Source organism: Stigmatopora argus, chromosome 2 (assembly GCF_051989625.1).
Source record: "Stigmatopora argus isolate UIUO_Sarg chromosome 2, RoL_Sarg_1.0, whole genome shotgun sequence".
NCBI lineage: Eukaryota > Metazoa > Chordata > Actinopteri > Syngnathiformes > Syngnathidae > Stigmatopora > Stigmatopora argus.
The window spans coordinates 23610001-23634014 of record NC_135388.1 but is presented as its reverse complement, the minus strand read 5'-3'; the positions used below and the strand labels follow the sequence as shown (position 1 = coordinate 23634014).

The window sequence follows — 24014 nt, the reverse complement described above, 5'->3', positions numbered from 1 at the left end:
GATCGCTCCGCTATTCGCGCTGAGTGACGGGAAAAAAACACTGAAACACAAAAAATGCAACGGTCCGCCCAGTGCTCATAGATATCTGTTGTACACAAAGGAGATGCGCCAAAAAAGACTAAAATCATAAACAGCCTCATGTCTTAGCCACCTGGCTTTCTCGTATCTCGAAATTTGTCTCGTATCTAGAGATAATTATTTGCTCGAAATTTTACTCTCATCTCGAATTGCTCGTATGTCGGGGTGCTCGTATGTCGAGGTACCACTGTACAGTGGTACTTCGAGATATGCGCTTAATGCGTTCCGGGACTGAGTTTGTATGTCGATTTACTCGTATCTCAAATGAACGTTTCCCATAGAAATGAACTAAAAACAAATTAATTTGTTCCAACCCTCTGGAAAAAAAAAAACAAAAAACAGGATATTGGATTGGAAAAACATTTTTATTTGTTCTAATTCACCATCTATTAATAGAGCCTTGAGTCCTTGATCCAAATTAAGGCGCTAACTTGGTTATTTATATGTCTCACCCATGCAGGGAAAACGATAAATTCAGATTTGGATTCAGAAATCCTAAATCACTTAAGCGCATGTTTGCCATGCAATGCAATTTTTTTGTTAACCATCATCAAATAAAGTCTCTAATTTGAGTCTTGGATTGGATTGGATAACTTTATTCATCCCGTATTCGGGAAATTTCGTTGTCACGGTAGCAAGGGGGTGAGGATGCAGAAATAGGAAAGGCATTTTATACATAAATAGATAGGTAATAAGTGGGTTAATAAATAAATACATGAATAAATATATAAATAAATAAGTGTGTTGCTGAAATATATACATATATACATATATACATATATATATATATATATATATACATATATATATATACAGTGGTACCTCGTCACACGACCGCTCGTCATACAAAATTCTCGTCTTACGACGGAAATTTTGATCCAATAATTCGCCCGTCATGCGATCAAAATTTCGTGATGCGACCAAGTTTTTTGCATATCTTTAGTGTATAACAATATCTACGAGCACTGAACGATTAATTCAGACGAGTTTTTCCTCCTACGCATCGACCAGGAAACGCACAACGCGCATGCGCGGGCAAAAAGAGGGCTTTCTGGGTAATGAAGTATACTCGTGCACACAACGCCGATAGGCAATGGCACTCTTTCTCAGAATGAAACTTCATTACCCACAATCAATACGTGGGTAAGCGTAGCTGTTGCATTTCCTGTTATTTTTATTATCTAATACGAGGAGTATTATATTACTTCTCGTTCGCTGCTCCTAAGAACATCAGCGGCACTGGCTCGCAATTCCCTCTTTGTAATATTTCTGGTCGCAACTCTCTCTCATAGGCGCCGTTCAAAGCGGTTGCAACCAGAGCCATTTCAACGAGGGAGTTGCGAGCCGGTCTTTATGAGCAGCGGACTATTTCTCGTTGGCAAATGGTCGTGGGTTATCCTATTGTGAGGACATTTGTGTGAATCATTTTCGGAATATTTTGAAGGGAATACGTAGTACAACAGCAAACAGCCCATCGATAGCGAACGTGAGGGTGGAGGCGTGGCAAACCGCCAACCCGGAAAACGAAGGTAACAAAAGATTACAACAAAATTAGAATTCAGTTTTGTGTAAAGTTACATTAAACGTATGTTTGAGTGTCTGTATATATTAATCCAAGTTGATTCAAATTTGTTTGTTCCGTTTACAAGTGCGTTGTCGTGGGAAAAAAAATATATATATATACCCACAATCAATACGTGGGTAAGCTCAGCTGCTGCATTTCCTGTTATTTTTATCTAATACGAGGAGTATTATATTACTTCTCGTTGGCTGCTCATAAGAACATCAGGGGCACTGGCTCGCAACAGCATCCCCGGTAGCAACTCTATCATAGGCGCCGTTCGAGGGGATGCGAATACAGATGCTAGAAGCTAAAAGGAGCCGCTAGCCAGCGCCCCCGAAGCTCCCATGAGCAGCGGGGCGATCGCTGATAAAAGACTGCTGCTCGTTGGCTGCTCATAAGAACATCAGGGGCACTGGCTTGCAACAGCATCCCCGGTAGCAACTCTATCATAGGCGCCGTTCGAGGGGATGCGACCACAGATGCTACAAGCTAAAAGGAGCCGCTAGCCAGCGCCTCCGAAGCTCCCATGAGCAGCGGTGCGATCGCTGATAAAAGACTGCTGCTCGTTGGCAAGTGGTCGTGCGTTATCCGATTGTGAGGACATTTGTGTGCATCATTTTCGGAATATTTTGAAGGGAATAGTATGACAGCAAACAGCCCATCGATAGCGAACGTGCGGGTGGAGTGTTTGTTCTGTTTACGAGTGCGTTGTGTGGAGAAAAAAACGAAGCCCCCCGCCCCTTTTGTGCCCCTCTCCCCTCGGCGAAATCCGCCCAATTTTAGTTAGATTAAACACTATTTCTATTAAACCCTTAGTTATGTGTTACTTTGTTAATAGATGTGGAATTGGAAGAAATAAAACATTTTTCCAATCCAATATCCTGTTTTTGGTGTTTTTTCAGAGGGCTGGAACGAATTATTTTTTTTTCCATTCATTTCAATGGGAAACGTCCGCTCGAGTTACGAGAACCTCGTCATACGATCTCAGTCTCGGAACGGATTACGCTCGTATGTCGAGGTACCACTGTGTATATATATATATACATACACATATATACATATATACACATACACATACATATATACACATACACATACATATATACATATATACATATATACATACATATATACATATACATACACATACATACACATACATACATACATATAGATGTACATATACATACACATACATACATATAGATGTACATGCATGCATACGGTAGGTCTTAAAACACAGCCATTTTTTGTTAAAGAGCCTGACAGCTGATGGGAGGAAGGATCTGCGGAAGCACTCCTTCCTGCAATGAGGGTGCAGCAGTCTATTGCTGAAAGAGCTTCGGAGAGACTCCACAGACTCATGCAGGGGGTGGGAGGTGCTGTCCATGATGGACATCATCCTGGTCAGCATCCTCCGCTCTCCCACTTCCTCCACAGAGTCCAAAGGACAGCCCAGAACAGAGCTGGCCCTCCTGACCAGCTTATTCAGCCTGTTCCTGTCCCTCTCCGTGCTACCGCATCCCCGACAGACCACTGCATAAAACACTGTAGATGCCACCACAGTGTGGAAGAAAGTATTTAAAATAGTTTTGTTGTTGCCCGTTGGACTGCTTTATATTTGTAGCTGTTTTCCCACAGAACTAGCTTATTTGAACAAACATTTTTTAACTGATGTTAATTTTCATGTTTGTTTCAGAAATGTAACAAACAAGGGACTCTTGAGGTAAGGTTCTTTTTCCCATTTTCAGTGTCGTCACCATTGTTAATATTCTAATTTTTTACATTTACTGTAGTTTGAGGCTGTATGAATTTGACAAAATCCTTGTGATTTTTGTGCCAAATACTTAAATTGTAATTTGATTACAATTCCAACAGTAGATGTATTTAAATACGTAAAACTACAATTCTGAATGAAAGTAGTCATCACTTTTACAGGATTATCCACCAGTTTATGATAATCCTGTTGTGTCATGATTTTTGCCTGTTTGTAAAACTACATTTAAATAATGTCTTATAAAAGCTGACTTTCAACAAGTGCATCCCGCATAAAACCTGTGGCAAATCTGTCATGCAGATCGACTATTTCGCTGTGGCAGTTCTATCTTGCCAACCTCAAGTGTCTAACCACTTCTCAGCTATTTGATGACCAACCCATTCAAGAAAAAGAGGCGGTGCAGCAAACGTGAGCAGGAAGTGAAGACTATAACAGAATGTCATGACTTGAGGCGGCGGGGCTGTGATTTTTCCCTCCACAGCTCGTCCATGTCATTCCCGTCAGATGTGCTTCCAATGCTCACCTGCTGTGAATACTTAATTGACCAAGATCATGTATATTCCCCTACAACCTCAACTCCCCTTGCCAGATTCTTCGATTTTCCAGCCTGCTACTACTTTGCCGCATACGTTGGGGAAAATACGTTTTTAGTCAACCACCAATTATGCAAGTTCTCTTACTTGAAAAGATTAGAGAGGCCTGTAATTGTCAACATGGGTAAACCTCAACCATGAAAGACAGAATGTGAAAAACAGAAAATCACATTGTCTGATTTTTAAAGAATTTATTTCCAAATTAAAGTGGAAAATAAGTATTTGCTCACCTACAAACAAGCAAGATTTCTGGGTGTCAAAGAGGTCTAACTTCTAACGAGGTCTCCACTTGTTACCTGTATTAATAGCATCTGTTTTAACTCATTATCGGTATAAAAGACACCTGTCCACAACCTCAGTCTCTCACACTCGAAACTCCACTATGGCCAGGACCAAAGAGCTGTTGAAGGACACCAGAGACAAAATTGTAGACCTGCACCAGGCTGGGAGGACTGAATCTGCAATAGGTAAAACGCTTGGTGTAAAGAAATCAACTATGGGAGCAATTATTAGAAAATGGAAGACATACAAGACCACTGATAATCTCCCTCGATCTGGGGCTCCATGCAAGATATCACCCCGTGGCGTCCAAATGATAACAAGAACGGTGAGCAAAAGTCCCAGAACCACACGGGGGGACCTGGTGAATGACCTACAGAGAGCTTGGACCACAGTAATAAAAGGCTACTATCAGTAACACAATGCGCCGCCAGGGACACAAATCCTGTACTTCCAGCTGAAGCCCGTACACATCCAGGCCCGTCTGCGGTTTGCTAGAAAGCATTTCGATGATCCAGAAGAGGACTGGGAGAATGTGTTATGGAGAGATGAAACCATAATAGAACTTTTTGGTAGAAACACAGGTTCTCGTGTTTGGAGGAGAAAGAATACTGAATTGCATCCGAAAAACACCATACCCATTTTGAAGCATGGGGGTGGAAACATCATGCTTTGGGGGTGTTTTTCTGCAAAGGGACGAGGATGACTGATCTGTGTAAAGGAAAGAATGAATGGGGACATGTATCGAGAGATTTTGATTGAAAATCTCCTTCCATCAGCAAGGACATTGAAGATGAGACGTGGCTGGTTCTTTCAGCACGACAATGATCCCAAACCCCCAGCCAGGGCAACAAAGGAGTGGTTTCGTAAGAAGCATTTCAAGGTCCTGGAGTGGCCTAGCCAGTCTCCAATACTAGCAACAGTGTGTGAAAAGCTTGTGACGGGTTGCAAAAAACGTTTGCCTTCCGTTATTGCCAACAAAGGGTACATAACAAAGTATTGAGATGAACTTTTGGTATTGACCAAATACTTATTTTCCACCATGATTTGCAAATACATTCTTTAAAAATCTAACAATGTGATTTTCTGGGTTTTTTTCCACATACTGTCTCTCATGGTTGAGGTTTACCCATGTTGACAAATAGAGGCCTCTCTTATCTTTTGAAGTAGGATAACTTGCACAATTGGTGGTTGACTAAATATAGATTATAATTATTTGGCCCACTGTAACTGTTTACCTGACCTGCCCATCTTTAGATTATTTGATATTTTGTATTTATTCTCTGATTGTCTAGTTAAGTGGTTTCCAAACTATTCCACCAAGGTCTGCAGTGCGTGCAGGTTTTTGTTTCAACTGTTTCAGCACAGACCATTCAACCAATGAGGTTTCTTCTGAAACCAGGAGCACCTGACTGCAATCAACTGATTAGACTTTTAAGACACTGACTGGTGGAAAAAGCGTCCTCTTCATAAATTGGAATGAAAGCCTGCACCCACTGCGGCCCTTGAGGACCGGTTTTGTCACCCATGGCCGAGTTATAGTGACCTATACATCTTCCTGGATTCTGGCTCATTGCCTGCCCCATTCTGATTTGTCTGCTTCTCTCGGACTGACTCTTGGTAACTAATGAATAAAGTTTGTTTCCTGGAAATTCCTGCCCAGTGTCGTGCGTATGAGTTCTGTTCCCCTTGAGATGTGAACATTTTGGCCAAAATGAAACAAGCCGGCAGCTCATCTTCCTCGACGGATGACTTGCTCCAATGCCACGAGGGACAGCTAGCGTCTTTGGCAGGGGCTACCAAGGCTCTAATAGTCTGACAGGACCGCAACAGGTCGGTCCTCCCATGAAGGCTGCGGAGGGCTGGGAGGAAGCACCCTGCTCCGTCAGCCACCGATCCACCCGCTCCAAACCACAGCAAGATGCAGTTGTTATGCAATCCCCTTCATCAGAGCTTTTTCTAAGACCGCCAAAGGAATTGGCCGTCCAGGGATTCTAGAGGCATATGTAGACTCGAGCGGTTTTTAATAATAGTAATAATAATCGGACATAGGCCCTGTCGTCATTATCACAACACAAAAGCCTACTTGTCATCACACGCAGAAACTGCGTGTGACGAAATTGATGGTGCTTCTCCATAAGCTACGTTTAATCGGCAAAATACCTAATAAGTGTAAGTTACGGACTTGTAATTTGTCATTCCGCTGTTGAGGATACAGGTCACTTACCTCTCGCTTACCTCTCACTGTCTTCCACTTACCTTTCCTCAGTCAGCTAGTAGGAGGCAGATCACCAACCAAACATCTGTTCATATACCGCAGAGGGGAATGTGTGTTATGTTAGCGCGAGTTTAGATTTCTGATGGATGTGGGGAAAAAAATGTCCTTAAGCCTATTTGTCCGTGCTTTGTGGGACCTATAGCGTCTGCCAGAGGGCAGCAGCTGGAACAGATTGTGACCAGGGTGGTAAGGGTCCCCTATGATGTTCTTGGCTCTGCTGAGGTAACGAGGGCTGGTAATGTCTTCAAGTGAGGGCAGAGAGCAGCCGACAATCCTCTGGGCAGTGTTAATCACTTTCTGCATGGCCTTTTTGTCTGCCGCCGTGCTTCCAGCATACCACACTGTGATGCCGTACGCCAGGATGCTCTCTACAGTGGTTCTATAGAAGGTTCTCAGAAGATTGATGCCCAAATTGTTCTTCCTAAGTACCCTGAGGAAATGGAGTCGTTTCTGAGCCTTCTTCACCACTGCCGTGGTGTTTGTAGACCATGAGAGCTTGTCCGTGACGTGGACCCCCAGGAATTTAAAGGACTGGACCCTGTCTACACATACTCCATTTATGAGGAGTGGGGCCAGATCTGTGCCGTGTTTGCGAAAGTCCAGGATGATTTCTTTAGTTTTTGTGGTGTTCAGTGTGAGATTGTTCACCGAGCACCACGAAGACAAATTGTTGACCTCATCTCTGTAAGCCGACTCATCCCCTCCTGAGATGAGTCCGACCACAGTGGTGTCGTCAGCGAATTTGATGATGGTGTTAGACTGGTGGGTGGGTGTACAGTCGTAGGTGTACAGGGAGTACAGAAGAGGACTCAGTACACAGCCTTGAGGGGAGCCAGTGCTTAGTGTAATGGAGGAAGAGAGGTGGGGACCAAGTCTAACAGTCTGTGGTCGGTTGGTCAAGAAGTCCTTTATCCAGCAGCAAATTGAAGAGGATAGTCCAAGGTGGGAGAGTTTGTCAGTCAGAATGTCCGGTTTTATGGTATTGAAGGCTGAGCTATAGTCAATGAAGAGCATCCTCACGTAGTTCCCAGGGTGTTCCAGGTGGCTCAGTGCTGTATGAAGAGCAATGGCAATAGCATCATCAGTGGACCTGTTTGCTCTATAAGCAAACTGGTGAGGGTCAATTGAGGGAGAGATTGTATTCCTGATATGGCGGGCTACCAACTTTTCAAAGCACTTCATGATCACAGGCGTGAGGGCAACAGGCCTATAATCATTCATGCTGCCAATGGTTGGCTTTTTTGGGACAGGGATGATGGTGGCAGATTTCAGACAAGATGGAATGATGGATAGTTGCAGGGAACAATTGAAAATATTTGTGAAGACTCCAACCAGCTGGTCAGCACAGGCTTTGAGCACCTTCCCAGGTACTCCGTCTGGGCCAGCAGCCTTCCTGGTGTTCACGGACCGCAATACCAGTCTCACTTCCTGTTCCCGGAACGTCAGTGTATTGCTGCCGGGTGGTGGTGGGGGTGTTGAGACTGGGTCTGATTTGTCAGTCTCAAAGCGGGCAAAGAAACGGTTCAATTTCTCCGCTAGTGAGGCATCCCCTTTCTTTTAAGTGTGCATAACAAAATTTAATTTTAAGTTGTGTTTTTACGTGCATGTATGTAGGTTTACAGAGTTGCCACATGGAATTCCAGCCCATTGGAAAATTTCTTTGCATTTCTTATTTTAATAGCTTTATAAATTATTTTCTTATCTTTTTGCTTACCATAATTTCTTGTGTATATAAGTCGTATTTGTAACTAAAAAAATGACTGATTCAAGGGTATGGCTTATATGCGCACAAGACTTGCTATACTCTTTTTCACCAATAGATGTCGGCAAAGTAACATTTACTATTTTTTGGTTATTTTCTGTTTTGTAGTAAGAAAACAACCATTAGTGGATGAATTAATTCCTTATGATATTTACCCTAATGTGCTTTTGCCTCACATTATCTCAGAAATACCACGTGCGATGATATTTCTTAAAATGTTCCCTGTAAAGTAACACATTTGTACTCCCTATTAAAACCATGAACATAGAGGTGAAAATTGGGGGCCAAGGGGCACCTTATTCGCTAAAAAATTTAAAATTCAACAATTTCAAGGCTTATATCCGTGTAAATACGGTACATATTTCATACAAAATTGGAATACTTTTATAATTTTTAAATTTTATAGGTAGTATTAAAGATCCTGTAAGTAATTATGCGAATTTAATGGTAAATGAGTGTTGTCATTATTATTTGTTTTCAAAAACATGATGAGCCACCAGTGGACTTCTCTATCACCTGGTGTTTTCTGGGGCACATCCTGAAGTCTTGCTTAAACTACGTTAACACCCATGAGAGTATGTGACGGGTCATAGCTATACTTAGGCAACCTAAGGTAATGTAGCTGCTTTGTGAGACATCTAAGGCAGACTAAACCCCAGACTCAGAGCTGCCAGCCTCCGTCGACCACATTTCAGGAGTACGCTTGTCCCATTTCTGGAGTTTTCCGGAGTGAATGTGATTCATGCCAAATCGATACAAAATGTAAATAAAAATAAGCATAGGACAATTTAAATCAAACTGTTATCATGTTTTTACATTATTAGATTGGATTGGATTAGATAACTTTATTCATCACGTATTCGGGAAATTTCGTTGTCACTGTAGCAACAGGGTGAGGATGCAGAAATAGGAAAGGCATTTTAGACATAAATAGATACGTAATAATTAAGTTAATAAATAAATACATGAATAAATATATAAATAAATAAGCGTGTTACCGAACAGAGCTGGTCAGGAGGGCTTGACCTGTTCTTATTCAGCCTGTTCCTGTCCCTCTCCGTGCTACCGCATCCCCAAATGACCACTGCATAAAACACTGTAGGTGCCACCACAGTGTCGTAAAAAGTCCTCAGCAGTGTCCTGCACACTCCAAAGCAAAGGACCATAGACTCCTCAGTAGGTAGAGGCGGCTCTGGCCCCTTTTATACAGGGCATCTATGTTTGTGGACCAGTCTAGTTTGTTGTTGAGGTGAACACCCAGGTACTTAAAATTCTCCACGATTTCAATGTCTGTACCCTGGATGTTCACCTGAGTGGTCTGTTGAGGATTCCTCCGAAAATCGATGACCATTTCCTTTGTCTTACTGGTGTTGATGTAGAGGTGGTTTTGTCTACACCAGTCAACAAAGGCTGTGATGACTCCATGTACCTGCAGAAGAAAAAGAAGCCACACTCAAAACAACACACCCTACCATATAGTGTGTACCCAGCCTGAAAGCCGTAACACCAGTCAACAGAGGCTGTGATGACTCCCTGTACTCCAGGTCATTCCCGTCCGTCACTCGTCCAACAATGGCGGTGTCGTCACTACTGGAGGTGGCAGGTGTCTGTATTATCTTTGAAGTCTGATGTGTAGAGGGAGAAGAGGAGTGGGGAGAGCACAGTGGCTGGTGGGGCCCCCGTGCTGCAAGCTACCACATCAGGCGTACAGTCCTGAGTCTCACATATTGTGGTCTGTCAGTGAGTTAGTCGATGATCCATGCGGCTAGGTGGTTCCTTACTCCAGCCTCTTCCAGTTTCCCTCTCAGTAGGACCGGCTGAATGGTGTTGAATAAAGAGTGAACAAAGTAAAATGTGTTCATGATTTATTTGCAAATTCATATTTCCACCACATTAACACAAGTTTTTCAGATGGTTCAGTACCAAAGGAAATGCTGTTCTCCCATTTCAATCCAAATTTTTCCAGTTCTTCATTCACAGTTTTAAAGATATTCTCACCTGTAGTTGAACCTTCCTTAACAACTGGTACAGATAACAGGGACTGGCTGATTAAGCCAGCTTCTGGATGTGTAAGTACCACTGGAATATATTTGTTGCTGCTATCGTTGCTGCCATCAGTACTTAAGGCGAACACTGGTGACCTATCCGCAACATTGTTTGAGATGATTTCAGCTTGGTGCTTAATCAGAGTAGAGGCCTTTCCTGCCACATTGGAAACTGCACGATTTTGAGTCGGGGAACATTTTGCGAAACAATAGGCCTACATGGTCGGCAGCACTTATTGGAATAATGTGTTCAAGTAAAAACGCCACGAAGTGCATTTCTGCTGTCGTTGTTTTATGTCGCATCTCTTCTTTGCCTGAGTCTTTTCCAAACATCTGGCTGATGGAAAGCTGCTTCTTCGTCAGATTCACAATGCACTCGTGTTACCGAATTCTTCCGGTTTACAGTGCAGTTGAATAAAGATGGCGGAAGCCATAGCAATGGTGTGAATTTCAATGCATTAAAATTGGGAATTTGGTACTTTTACAAAATAGTTGCTTTAAAAAAATGTAAGTGACAATTTCTTTGGATTTCCGGACTTTAGGGAGGCCATCCGGGGTCACCGATTTTGCGTTGTATTTCCGGGTAAACTCCGGAAATGTCAGTGTAGTTGGCAGCTCTGCAGACTGGTCGCCAGTCAGCATTAGGCCACACAGAGAGACAGACGACCATTTGCACCCACAATCATAGCTCCACAAGCAGGAATCGAGCCAGTGGGTCCCCCACCGAAATCAGGCGACTGAACCACTACACTATCAGGCAGGAATGCAATTATTTTTCACATCTAAATACTAACGTACTGTAATGTCGGGGGGAAGAAAAGATTTTTCGACCAACGATTTACAACACAGATCTAGTCTTTAGCATTGAGAATTGTGTTAGAAGTATTAGATTAAACATGTTCCTTTAGTCTCTATGTATTTGCCCAATTTAATTAGTAATGGAAGGGCATTTTTTACATATGGTTTGTTTAGTGACTGTTGCCTTTTTCTCCCTTTTATAGGTTCTGGGAGGCCAGAAGAAAGATGTCGATGGAGCTTTACAACATGTTGTTAATGAGGTATAGTCCACCAGGGTTGCCTAAAGACATGATCACGCTGAATTGGAAAGTCTTAGGATATTATCAGTTGATAAATAATTCAGCCTATTAGTGCTGACTTGCTACTAGATTTGCATTTTTTTTAGATGCTTATAAACTAGAAAGCTTAGCGGTGGAAACTTAAATCAATCGCTCACTCTTCCTAGGTTTTGGCCTTTAGCATACAACATAGCTAGTCACAACTCGTTTTGTTGCACGATTCAACACAAACACGCCACAGCGTTTCTTGTATTTGGTAGATGTCCTCAGAATATGGTACTGTCATCCTTCACCACTTCGGGGCTTCAATATTCGCAGCCTCAGTACATCGCTTTTTTTATATCAGTATCCAGATCAAAAATGTACATGAAAATGTCAAAATTTACCCTGAAATTCGTAAGTGGAGGACAGGAGATGAAAAATGGCGGAAGTCAGGGCACCGCTTCTTCCACGCTGAGTTGGGTTGCACTCAGCGCCGTAGAAGTGAAATTTCACAGTAGAAGAATGACGCGACGAATAATTAAGGAGGACGTTGTCTTGCCTTTTCCGGTTCTCTTCGAATTACATTGTGCATAGAGAAAGACTATGCCGAGCCTATTCCAGCTTTGTTTGGATTTTGAATCACCGCTGAAAATGCCTCCTGAGCGTCCTGCATCATCTCTTGCAGCAAATGAGCCCAAGAAAAAACAAAACACGATGACCGTGTTATGAATCGGCAAGCCGATTAAAGATAGAGCCACAACAACTAAGGAACAAAGGAGTTAATTCACAAAAACTACAATTTATTGAACAAAAGGAGCATGCCATAAAACGCGAGGATCAAAAGGAGATAACAAAACACCACGACCGAGTCGGCGAATAAAACTAAGGTTTTCAAAGTAAAAAAACACAAAATACAAACGTCAAAGTCTCATGGAAGTCACAGCGAAGTGCTGGGCAAGCAGGGTGCTGAGCAAGGGCAAGGCAAGGCACGCAATACTCCGACAATCTGCCGGATGTGACCAGAGTTCTTAAATACCAGATGCCTCAAATTACTGCAGGTGTGTTGATTCCGCCCCTGTCTCATTGGCTTAATCAGCCGCTGAAAAGACACATCAACGTAGGCAGTAGAAAATAACAGAGAATGACCGAAAGAGTGAAGTTACTAGATATGCTGAAGGTGGGCAATAAGTATGCCCAACCATCACGCCATTACGGCATAAATGAATCTACCTTGCATTACATGAAGAATGAATAAGCGAACAATCGGTCAACGGCAACGACATCCTTCCAAGAAGATCGAGGCAAAGAAGGCTACCGATCCAGACGGCCTCAGCTCCAGACTACTGAGAGACTTTGCGGATCAGCTTGGCAAAGTGATTCTGCATATTTTCAACCTCAGCCTCAGTCTACAGAAGGTCCCCACCTTGTGGAAAACTTCCTGTGTGTTCCCAGTTCCAAAGACTGCAAACCCCAGGGAGCCCAACCACTTCAGGTCGGTAGCATTAACCTCTCTCCTGATCAAGACAATGGAGAGAATCATCCTGAATCACTTCAGCCCCCTGGTGAATGCAGAGCTGGACCCTCCGCAGTTTGCCTATCTTTCAGGCATTGGTGTGGAAGATGCTACCACCTACCTGATGCACAGGTCTCTTTCACACCTGGAGAACACGGGAAGCACGGTGAGAATGATGTTTTTTGGACCTCTCCAGTGCGTTCAACACCACTCAGCCAGTCCAACTGAGAGGGAAACTAGAAGAGGCTGGGGTAAGGAACCACCTAGCCACATGGATCATCAACTTCCTCACTGACAGACCACAATATGTGAGACTTCAGGACTATACGTCTGATGTGGTAGCTTGCAACACGGGGGCCCCACAAGGGACGGTGCTCTCCCCACTCCGCTTCTCCCTCTACACTTCAAACACAATACAGACACTTGCCCCCTCCAGGAGTTCTCTGACGACACCGCTATTGTTGGACGAGTGATGGACGAGAACCACCTAGAGTACAGGGAGTCATCACAGCCTCTGTTGACTGGTGTTACGGCTTTCAGCCTGGGTACACACTATATGGTAGGGTGTGTTGTTTTGTGTGTGGCTTCTTTTTCTTCTGCAGGTACATGGAGCTGTGGCTCCACCCCTGTGGCAAAGCCCTGCCCAGGCCAACACAGCTGTGACTACTTCCCAATCATCCCTCCTCCAATTAAGATCCACTTCCTGTCCTCATTTAAACCCTCTTATTTTTCAGTTCAACCCTTGACACCCCTTGACTCCCTTGACTGCCTGTGATTGTAGATGCTGAGGCAGTGGAGTCCTTATTTTCTCTAAGATAGCACTTATTGTCTAGAGTTAAGTAAGTTTTGTTTGTCCCAGCTTCACCTGGTATTGTAAGTACGCTACTCATTGTTATATTGAGTATTTATGTTGATAGTTAATTATTTTGGGCTGCATAGGGGGACTTGAGATAAGTTTAGACACCCTGGGGTATACAAATAGTTTGTTGCATTTATACATGTAGTTTATTACTCTGTCTAGACTTTTATTACATCAGTTCTGACAGTGGCACCCTTAGGCCTTATTTCCTGTATTTTTGTGGGTGTTCATTCAAACACCTGTCTGGGAGGGTGTTTTTTTACCGTTTTTATTTGATGGTGCCACTTTAGTATCTTTTGCTTCCCCAATGGTGTCCCGTAATCCAGGTTTTGGTGGACTTTGTTGCTAATAAATCATCACTGAAGGCTCCTTGCAGTGTGTGTCTGGCTCGTCATTGACTGAATCTTTCTGCTGTGGTAGTTGCGACTCCCTGGTATATCTTACCATCAGGGGGAGTCGTAACAACTGGTGTAGGCAAAACCACCTCTACATCAACGCCAGTAAGACAAAGGAAATGGTGATCGATTTTTGAAGGAATCCTCAACAGACCACTCAGGCGAACATCCAGGGTTCAAACATGGAAATCGTGGAGAATTTTAAGTACCTAGGTGTTCACCTCAACAACAAACTAGACTGGTCCACAAACATAGATGCCCTGTACAAAAGGGGCCAAAGCTGCCTCTACCTACTGAGGAGACTACGGTCCTTTGTAGTGTGCAGGACACTGCTGAGGACCTTTTACGACACTGTGGTTGCATCTACAATGTTTTATGCAGTGGTCTGTTGGGGATGCGGGAGCACGGAGAGGGACAGGAACAGGCTGAACAAGCTGGTCAGGGACAGCTCTGTTCTGGGCTGTCCTTTGGACTCTGCGGAGGAAGTGCGAGAGAGAGAGTGCGAAATCCAATCCAATGAGGAAAAGGCAAGATGTTGACTTCCTCCACAAGGTGATGTGCGCGATGCGAAAAATAATCCAAACAAAACAGAAAAAGGCAAGACGTTGTTCTTCTCGGCCTTTTATATTATTCGTCGCGTCATTCTTCTTTTACGGTGAAATTTCGCTTCTTTGGCGCTGAGTTGGGTGGTGGTGCCCTGACCTCGCCATTTTTCATCTCCTGCCTTCCGCTTGTGAGTTTCAGCATGAATTTTGACATTTTTTGGAACATTTTTTATTTAGATACTTAATATAAAATACTGCGATGTACTGAAGCCGCAAATGATGAAACCGCAAAGTGGTGAAGGATGACGGTACTGTGATCCTTCTTCACTTCGCAGCTTCACTACATCGTACATTATTTTCTGGAGTACAGTCGTACCTCTACTTATGAAATTAATTGGTTCCAGAACTTTTTTCGTAACTTGAAAATTTCGTAAGTAGAGCAGTACTTTATATGTACTAAATTCTCTAATTCGTTCCACGGTCCTCACACAACTACCAACTAAACACTTTAAAATTGGTCAAAGTGTCCCAATTTTGTATGAAAGATGTGAGAAACACAAAAAAAATGAGAGAACATTCTGAGAAAATTATTTATTAATGTCTTAAAATGAATAACAAGCATACAAAATCTATCCGTGTTTAAGCATGATATCCGTACGCGCATTTTCCTATGCCACGATGGTGTCAGAAAGTCGTCGAGTTTGTAGTACATTTTAGACTTTTGCGTGTTCCCTATGTGTGTGTGAAAATATGTGCCACATTGCATTTGTACGTTTTTTATCGCTTAATAAGGGGAGCATTTTTAGCCATGGTGGACCGGGCATGATATATGCACGCGCATTCCCCTTTGAATGTCATAAAGTTGTGCATTTTGGAGTAAATTTTACTTTTACCTGTGCTCTATGTGAGTAAATATGTTCCCTATGTGTATAAATATATGTCACGTTGCATTTCTAGGTTTTTAAAATCGCTTAATAAGGGGAATTGCAATCATTAATAAGGGGAGCATTTAGCCGAGGTTGACTGGGCATGATATGCACACACGCATTCCCCTTTGAACCATCGCGTCAGAAAGCCCTGCATTTTGTTGTACAGTTTAGCCTTTTACGTGTGCCCCATGTGAGTAAATATGTTCCCTATGTGTGTAAATATATGCCGCGTTGCATTTCTACGTTTTTTAATTGCTTAATAAGGGGAAATGCAATCATTAATAAGAGGAGCATTTAGCCGAGGTGGACAGGGCATGATATGAGCACGCGCATTCCCCTCTGATCCGTCACAGAAAGCTGTGCATTTTGTAGTACATTTTAGACTTTTTATAGCGAGGATAAAGTGGTTCAGAAAATGAATGAAGGAACGTGTGCCCTGTGTGTACAGACGCTCCCCTACTTACGAACATTCGACTTACGAACAACGGTACATACGAACATGTCTGCAAATTGCGTTTCTGTCGAAAAATGTTCGTAAGTTCGATTTTGTATTGCGCGCCTTTTTCCGAGTAGTGCTTCTTTCCGCCGCTAATACCGACGCCTGCCGCTGTGAGCTCAGCTCACCCAGCATCCACCTTCCTCTGCCCAGTTCGTTGCAAGTTGCGTAAGTGCGTGACGTATCTCCAGTGCGCAAAGAACCTTTTTCATTTTTATCATGAAATATCTCGTGCAGCCATTATTCAATATGGTTGGTGAAAAGCGAAAGGCTTCTAGTGAGGGAGGTGAGAGGAAGAGGCAAGCCATTTCATTTGAAACGAGTGGAAATAATAACGAAGCTTGATGCGCGTGAGAGTGGTGAGCGTTGCACGGGCATACAACTTGAATCGTTCGACCGTCAGTACCATTTATAAACAGAAAGATCGAGCAGCAGGACCCAAATATTGAACGTTGCACAAAGTTTGCTAATCAATTGAATGATGCCATACAGTGCTACCGCATCATTTATGATGAATAAAAGAAGAAAACTGTGCAATCGTCGTTAGATCGCTTCTTTCGGCCAGTTTCTAATACATAAATCTCTCTCTCTCTCTATACAGTACTGTACATATTCTCTCCATTTTATTAAATGTTTTTTCAGTACAAACCAATGCGTGTTACTTATACAAGCCTTAAACATACAAATGCACTTATATAAACCTTCAATATACTTCTATAGGCCTTAAACATAAATTATAATACAAAATATAGCACTGAATCAACTTACAAACAAATTCAACTTATGAACAATCGCTCGGAACCTAACTCGTTCGTAAGTAGGGGAGCGTCTGTATGTGTAAATATGTACCACGTTGCATTTATACGTTTTTTCTCGCTTAATAAAGGGAATTGCAATCATTAATAAGGGGAACATTTAGCCGAGGGTGACAGGTATGTAAGAGAGAATCTTGAAACATGGATAGTGCCTGTTGTGAGACAGCCAGTCAGAGCCCAATAAAGTGAGAATCAATGCATCCGCAACAATATTTTCAAAATAAAATAACGGATATGGAAATGCATTTACCTTCTGGGGGGATTTCGTAATTTGGATCTTTTTCGTGAGGCACTCATTTGCATATAAAAAGCTTTCATAACATGAACATTTCGTACCTAGAGGCATTCGTAAGTAGACGTAAAAATGTCCAAAATTTGCAGAGATAAACTAGACTAATAGAACAAAGACTGCCTCTCGCACAACTTGAGGAGTCTCGAAGTTGAGTCTTGAAAGTAAAGTCGTAAAACATTAAAGTATGGAGTATAAAATATGAAGTAAAGTATCAAGTAAAGTAAAGGTTATTAATCAAAAAATTAATAAACAATAAACCGTAAAAACAAAAGATTAAAAAAAAGCTGTAAAAACAGAATACGAGTGAGCATTTAGGGAGCCACTGGCTGCCGCTTGAACGGCGCCATTTTGGGAAGAAAAAAGAAATTGGTGATTGAAGGTGTCAAAAAATTTCATTAGGATTTTCATTTTGGGTGCTAGTGTAATTCATTATCTAAGGTTTCAAATGTTTGATTTGTACATTTCTTCTTCAGACAAACAAAGAGATGATAGCTCGTTCATTTGCCACCATTGTCACTCATCCTTTTCATGGTAAGTAGTTTTGTCTTCATTAATATATACTTGGTTGCTTTCTTGTACTGTATAAACAGTATGATTTGTTTGAACATATTGATTATCATATTAAAGAAAGTTGAGATTCATTTTATTTGTCACGTTCATGTTCTCTAAATTGTATTTCAGTGATTACATTGCGTTGTATGGTGCAGTTTATTGGAAGAGAAACAAAATACAGGTAACATTTTCATGCATTCTGGAATTTTGAGAAACTGTAGTGGCTGTATTATTTGGAAAATAATATTAATCTCTTTTTTAGCGGAGTATTTGATTCCATCATCACCATCTACAGAGAAGAAGGCATGCTGGGGTTCTTCGCGTATGTTTATTCTTCACTCAAGTTGTAGGCAAAATAAATGTCATCTCCTTAACCCTGAGACATCACAGAGACAGAAGTACTGTATTTTCCGGATTAAAAATATCAGGTTTTTTTCATACTTTGTTTGGCTAGATGTGCAATTTATACTCTGAAAATTCTTGATTCACATGATATTTTACTCTTAACCGCAAGAGAGCGCTCTAGACCAGTGTTGATACTTTACATGGGATTTATAATCCGGTCTGATGTATATGTCTTTTACTTCTATATGATGCATTTTATAGCTGGTGCCATTTAAAATTTGTAATCCGGAAAATACGGTAAATACATTGCAGGCAGAAATTATAACCATAAATTTTCCCTCATTATTTTTAAAGGGCCCACATCATTAGGGAGGGTATTTAACTGATTTTGAAAGTTGGGAGTTAGCTGAGCCATAACCCCTAGTCTTTTTCTTTGTAAAATAAACCGAAAAGTGGCCAAAAAATATATATTTAATCCCATTTTGCTGTTAAGAAAAATATTGCCGGCGGATGAGTGGTTAGTGCGTCGGCCTCACAGGTCTGGGGGGTCCTGAGTTCAAATCCAGGTCTGTCCACCTGTGTGGCGTTTGCATGTTCTCCCCGGGCCTGCATGGGTTTCCTCCGGGTGCTCCGGTTTCCTCCCACATTCCAAAAACATGGATGGCAGGCTGATTGGACACTCTAAATCACCCCTAGGTATGGATGTCAGTGTGCATGGTTGTCCGTCTCCTTATGCCTTCCGATCGGCTGGCCACCGATTCAGGGTGTCCCCCGCCTCTGGCCCGGAGTCCAGCACCCCCCGCGACCCTAATGAGTATAAAGCAGTTCAAAAATGAATGAATGAATCAATGAAAAATATTGCCGTACTACTGCGTGATGTCTCAAACGTACGGCATACTCGCGAACTCTGTCCTCTTCCATTTAGTATCACTACCATGTGTCAGTGTTTGTTTATTTTTTTTGTACAGGAAATTGGAACAAGTACACTGCCGATACATGCCTTAATGTTTTTTCCTCCGATTTAGGAATTAACGTATTAAATTGGACACATTCAAGGAAGTAGAAGCTGTTCAGTAGTGTATTGGGTTTTTTTTTTGAAGATTTTCCTCAAGACTTCTTTGACCAAGTGACAAATGATGTGTGACCAATGAGTTAGATTGTTTTTTGGGCTAAATTGCAGTAAATTATACAGGTGTAAGATGGTTAGCTTGTGGGCTAAATGCCATCGTAACTGGAATTTGAACAAAAACAACTCAGCTTTAGCGTTTTTGCCCCTAACAGTGTCGCTGAAAGTGCACCAATAAAAAAAAAATCCGGTTTCAATTTCAAATAATGAAATATTCGATTTTCAATCGTGAGGTATGTTTGTATAATCGAGGGGTGGTAAATAAATGTAAGATCTTTACCATTAAAGAGAGCCAATGTGAATGCAGCCCAAGCTGTGTCTGTCCTTTTCCGAGTCATGTGGGCTGTGTTACGGTGCTTCAGCATCCGCGGTGAACTCGTACGGTACAATGTCATGTTTTCGGGACCCACTTAGAATTTGTATAGCATGATATAACCAATAAAAACTCGTCTACGTACTACTTTTCCGTTGAGGCATACTACCTCTGCTGGCATCAACGTGGTTGGAAGAATCTGTGATATGGGGCCTTTTTCAGCCATTGCCGGTTGACAAAACCACTATTAAATCAACACAACAATATATTTGCTTGTGCAGCTCGCTCCAGATACAGTTTCGTAGCTGTGGTTAGTCCACTCTATTACTAGCCAATCATAGTTGGTGAAAGCGATGACGTATACCTACGCCTGTGAGAAGGCAATGACGTATCCCTACGCCTGCGAGAAGACATTGGTGTCGCCAACTCGAAATCTCATTGGTCAAAGCAACAGTTTTATCGTCGCTTGTTTTATGCAGCAGAGCCTGCAGAACTGACTGTGAAGGCCTCAAGGCAGATTTCTGACCCTGGCAACAAATAATAGCTGAAATGTGATTGGTTAGATGCTTAAATATGAAAACACACATCTGGAAGCAGCGGAACCAGGGGAAAAGCAATTAAAGGAAGATGACAGACAATTTGGAATTAAGTATTCATGGACAAAACATAATTAACATCATTCTGTGATTCAGATATTTTTTAGGCCAGCAGAGAAGGCCTTGTAGGTCCACCACTGCGCAAAACTTCCACAAAATCAAAATATTGGACAATATTTGACATATATTGACATGTACTGAGGAACTGTGCGGATAAGGTTGGAAGAGTGACTCTGCATATTCTCTACCTCGGTCACAGTCTGCAGAAGTTCCCCATCTGGTGGAAGACTTCCTGTTTGTGGTTCCAGGTTTTGTTTACATTTTCCAGTTTCCATTTTCTTTGATTTGCTTTGTACTTTTTGCTTTTGCTTTGTTGTTGTGCAGCCTTTGCGACTGTACCATCTAAATAACTATGCCTTTTCTTGCTACTGTCACAATGAAATTTCCCGAATACGGGATGAATAAAGTTATCCAATCCAATCCAATCCAATATTTAGAGAATGAAGCATGAATAGACACAATATTGCCATACACATTTTGGTGACGATTGATCATCTTATTCAACATCAAGCTTGGGTCCAAATTCAATCCGTGTGAAAACACATGAACAGACGAATGAGCTTACCATCTCGAAGTATACAAATAAGATTGTCAAATGAAGTTTGTTGATTACTGTTTTACTTTGTTTTATCCCCCACAATACTTCTCAAAATACTTTGACTTTTTTCTCATAGGGGATTGATCCCCCGTCTCCTTGGAGATATCTTCGCCCTGTGGATTTGTAACCTGCTAGCTCATTTTATCAACACTTATGCTATCGATGATGCGGTATGTTTTGTTTTGTGATGATTTTATTTAAAGTCCATATACAGTGTGTATACAGTGGGGGCAAAAATATTGAATCATGTTCAGAATTTTTGTAAAGTTGGAGTAAAGTTTTCTCTAGATGTTGGTAATTCACAGACGGGAAAAACATTTGGCCCAAATATTTTCCTTAAAATAACATGTATATTTATGAATTGACACTATATATATATATATATATATATATATATATATATATATATATATATGTATATATATATATATATATATGTATATGTGTGTGTGTGTATATGTATGTATATATATACATACATATATATATATGTATATATAATGTGTGTATATATATATTATTATAATTTTTTTTTAGGTAGGTTCTGGTTACATTTTAAGTTTTATTTTTCTGTCTGCAGATGAGCCACACTGGAGAAATCAAAAACTGCTCTCAAGCTGTGACAGGGGTAAGTTAATTTATGGGTGATGACACTTTTAAAATTGGCTTGATTTCGCGATCATATTCGTGCCTTAAAATGGCAACTGAAATTATTTAAATCTGAGCCTCATAGCTCAACCTGTTTTTGAGTTGTGATTAGTGGCAGGTGATGTGGCAAAAATATATGATTTTAAAAAATGAATATAAATTAAATCACAGTTCCATTTTTTTTCAGCGTTGCCCAACTAAATAAATTCCGTGACAAAATTGTGTGTTGCTAGAGATGATCAATCATTGAAAGACCGCCTACTTTATGGACAGTGTTGGAAGCCATCGAGCTGGCAACAGAAGTTCCCTGTATAAAAAAAAAAGCACTTGAGCCCTATCATAGCATAAAGTAGAAAAATACAGCAACGTTGTGTTTTTAATGAAACTGCGGTCAGACCATCATCTTTTCTTGTGGTCAAATGATCGGACGCTAAAAAGAGCCCACCTACAGTTGTGGTCAAAAGTTTACATACACTTGTGAAAAAACAATGTCATGACTCTTGAGTTTCCAGTTTTTTTTACAACTCTATTTTTCTCTGATAGAGTGATTGGAACAGATACTTCCTTGTCACAAAAACATTCATGAAGTTTGGTTCTTTTATGACTTTATTATGGGTTAACAGAAAAAGTGATCAAATCTGCTGGGTCAAAAATATACATACACCAACACGAATTAGCAATTTTGGTTATAGCATGGCCTCTTAACTTCTTGTGAGTGATTATGAGTGAGTACAGCTGGTGACTTCTCTGAGGCCATTTAAATAGGACTCATTGGATGCAAACGCCCACAAACGCTACAATGGGAAAGGCAAAGGAACTCAGCATGGATCTGAAAAAGCGAATTCTTGACTTGAACAAGTCAGGAAAATCATTTGGAGCCATTTCAAAGTAGCTGCAGGTCCCAAGAGCAACAGTGCAAACAATTGTTTGTAAGTATAAAGTGCATGGCACTGTTTTGTCAATGCCACGATCAGGAAGAAAAAACAAGCTGTCACCTGCTGCTGAGAGTAAATTGGTCAGGAGGGTGAAGATTCAACCGAGAATCACCAAAAAGCAGATCTGTCAAGAATTAGAAGCTGCTGGAACACAGGTGTCAGTGTCCACAGTCAAGCGTGTTTTGCATCTCCATGGACTGAGAGGCTGCCGTGCAAGAAGGAAGCTCTTGCTCCAAAAGCGGCTTCTTAAGGCTCCACTGAAGTTTGCTGCTGATCACATGGACAAAGATAAGACCTTCTAGAGGAAAGTTCTGTGGTCAGACGAAACAAAAATCGAGCTGTTTGGCCACAATGCCCACCGATATGTTTGAAGGAGAAAAGGTGAGGCCTTTAACCCCAAGTACACCATGCCTACCGTCAAGCACGGTGGTGGTAGTATTATGCTGTGGGGCTGTTTGCTGCCAACGGAACTGGTGCATTACAGAGAGTAAATGGGATAATGAAGAAGGAGGATTCCCTTCAAATTCTTCAAGATAAACAAAGTCATCAGCCCGAAGATTGGGTCTTGGGCGCAGTTGGGTGTTCCAACAGGACAATGACCCCAAACACACATCAAAAGTGGTAATGGAATGGCTAAATCAGGCTAGAATTAAGGTTTTCGAATGACCTTCCCAAAGTCCTGACTTAAACCCCATTGAGAACTTGTGGACAATGCTGAAGAAACAAGTCCATGTCAGAAAGCCATCAAATTTAACTGAACTGCACCAATTCTGTCAAGAGGAGTGGTCAAAAATTCAACCAGAAGCTTGTGGATGGCTACCAAAAGCGCCTAATTAAAGTGAAAATGGTCAAGTTACATGTTACCAAATATTAGCGCTGCTGTATGTATATTTTATTATATTTACCAATTTCGTCATACGCAGCTGGGTACGATGACAATTAGGCTTTTGTCGAGTCAATGATGATGACAAAGCATATGTCCGATGATTATTATTTTTGACCCAGCAGATTTGATCAATTTTTTCTGTTCACACATAATAAAGTCATAAAAGAACCAAACTTCATGAATGTTTTTTGTGACAACGAAGTATAAGTTCCAATCACTCTATCAGAAAAATCAGAGTTGTAGAAATAACTGGAAACTCAAGAAAGCCATGACATTATGTTCTTCACAAGTGTATGTAAACTTTTGACCACGACTGTATGTACATGACGCTAAAGCAGACATATAGATGGCGCACTAATCTAGTAAATGTGTGTGGGAGCTCAAAAAGGAGATTAGGAAGTGGATTTTACCCCATTTTCGGGCAATGTTTGCCGTTACGCCATTGATGTTCATCGCTGTCTTTTCCCGGGAAAATCACCCCCCTGGCCCGGTTGTAATGTCTGAAAAGCTCCAGTATTCGTATTTAATCATTAAATGCTGCTAGGAAGTGGATTTTACCCCATTTTTGTGCATTGATGTATTGATTATTTTTTGTGTTGCAGCTGTAGCTGCATTCGAGGTTTTGGTACACGGTCGATTGGTCGCCGGTCTTTTGGTCGCCCGGAAGGTTATTGATA

General features: G+C 41.5%; 1 protein-coding gene across 3 annotated transcripts in view; it reads left to right on the top strand.

Annotated features, from left to right (window-relative positions):
* mtch2 (mitochondrial carrier homolog 2) overlaps positions 1–24014 on the top strand; it is a 92075-nt gene that overhangs the window by 51340 nt on the left and 16721 nt on the right. For all 3 annotated transcript variants that reach the window (XM_077594968.1, XM_077594969.1, XM_077594971.1), the window contains 7 exons: positions 3342–3368; positions 11378–11434; positions 17752–17809; positions 17960–18011; positions 18093–18152; positions 20945–21038; positions 21449–21496. In XM_077594968.1, the coding sequence (XP_077451094.1) occupies positions 3342–3368; positions 11378–11434; positions 17752–17809; positions 17960–18011; positions 18093–18152; positions 20945–21038; positions 21449–21496 (396 nt within the window). The remainder of the gene's footprint in view (positions 1–3341; positions 3369–11377; positions 11435–17751; positions 17810–17959; positions 18012–18092; positions 18153–20944; positions 21039–21448; positions 21497–24014) is intronic.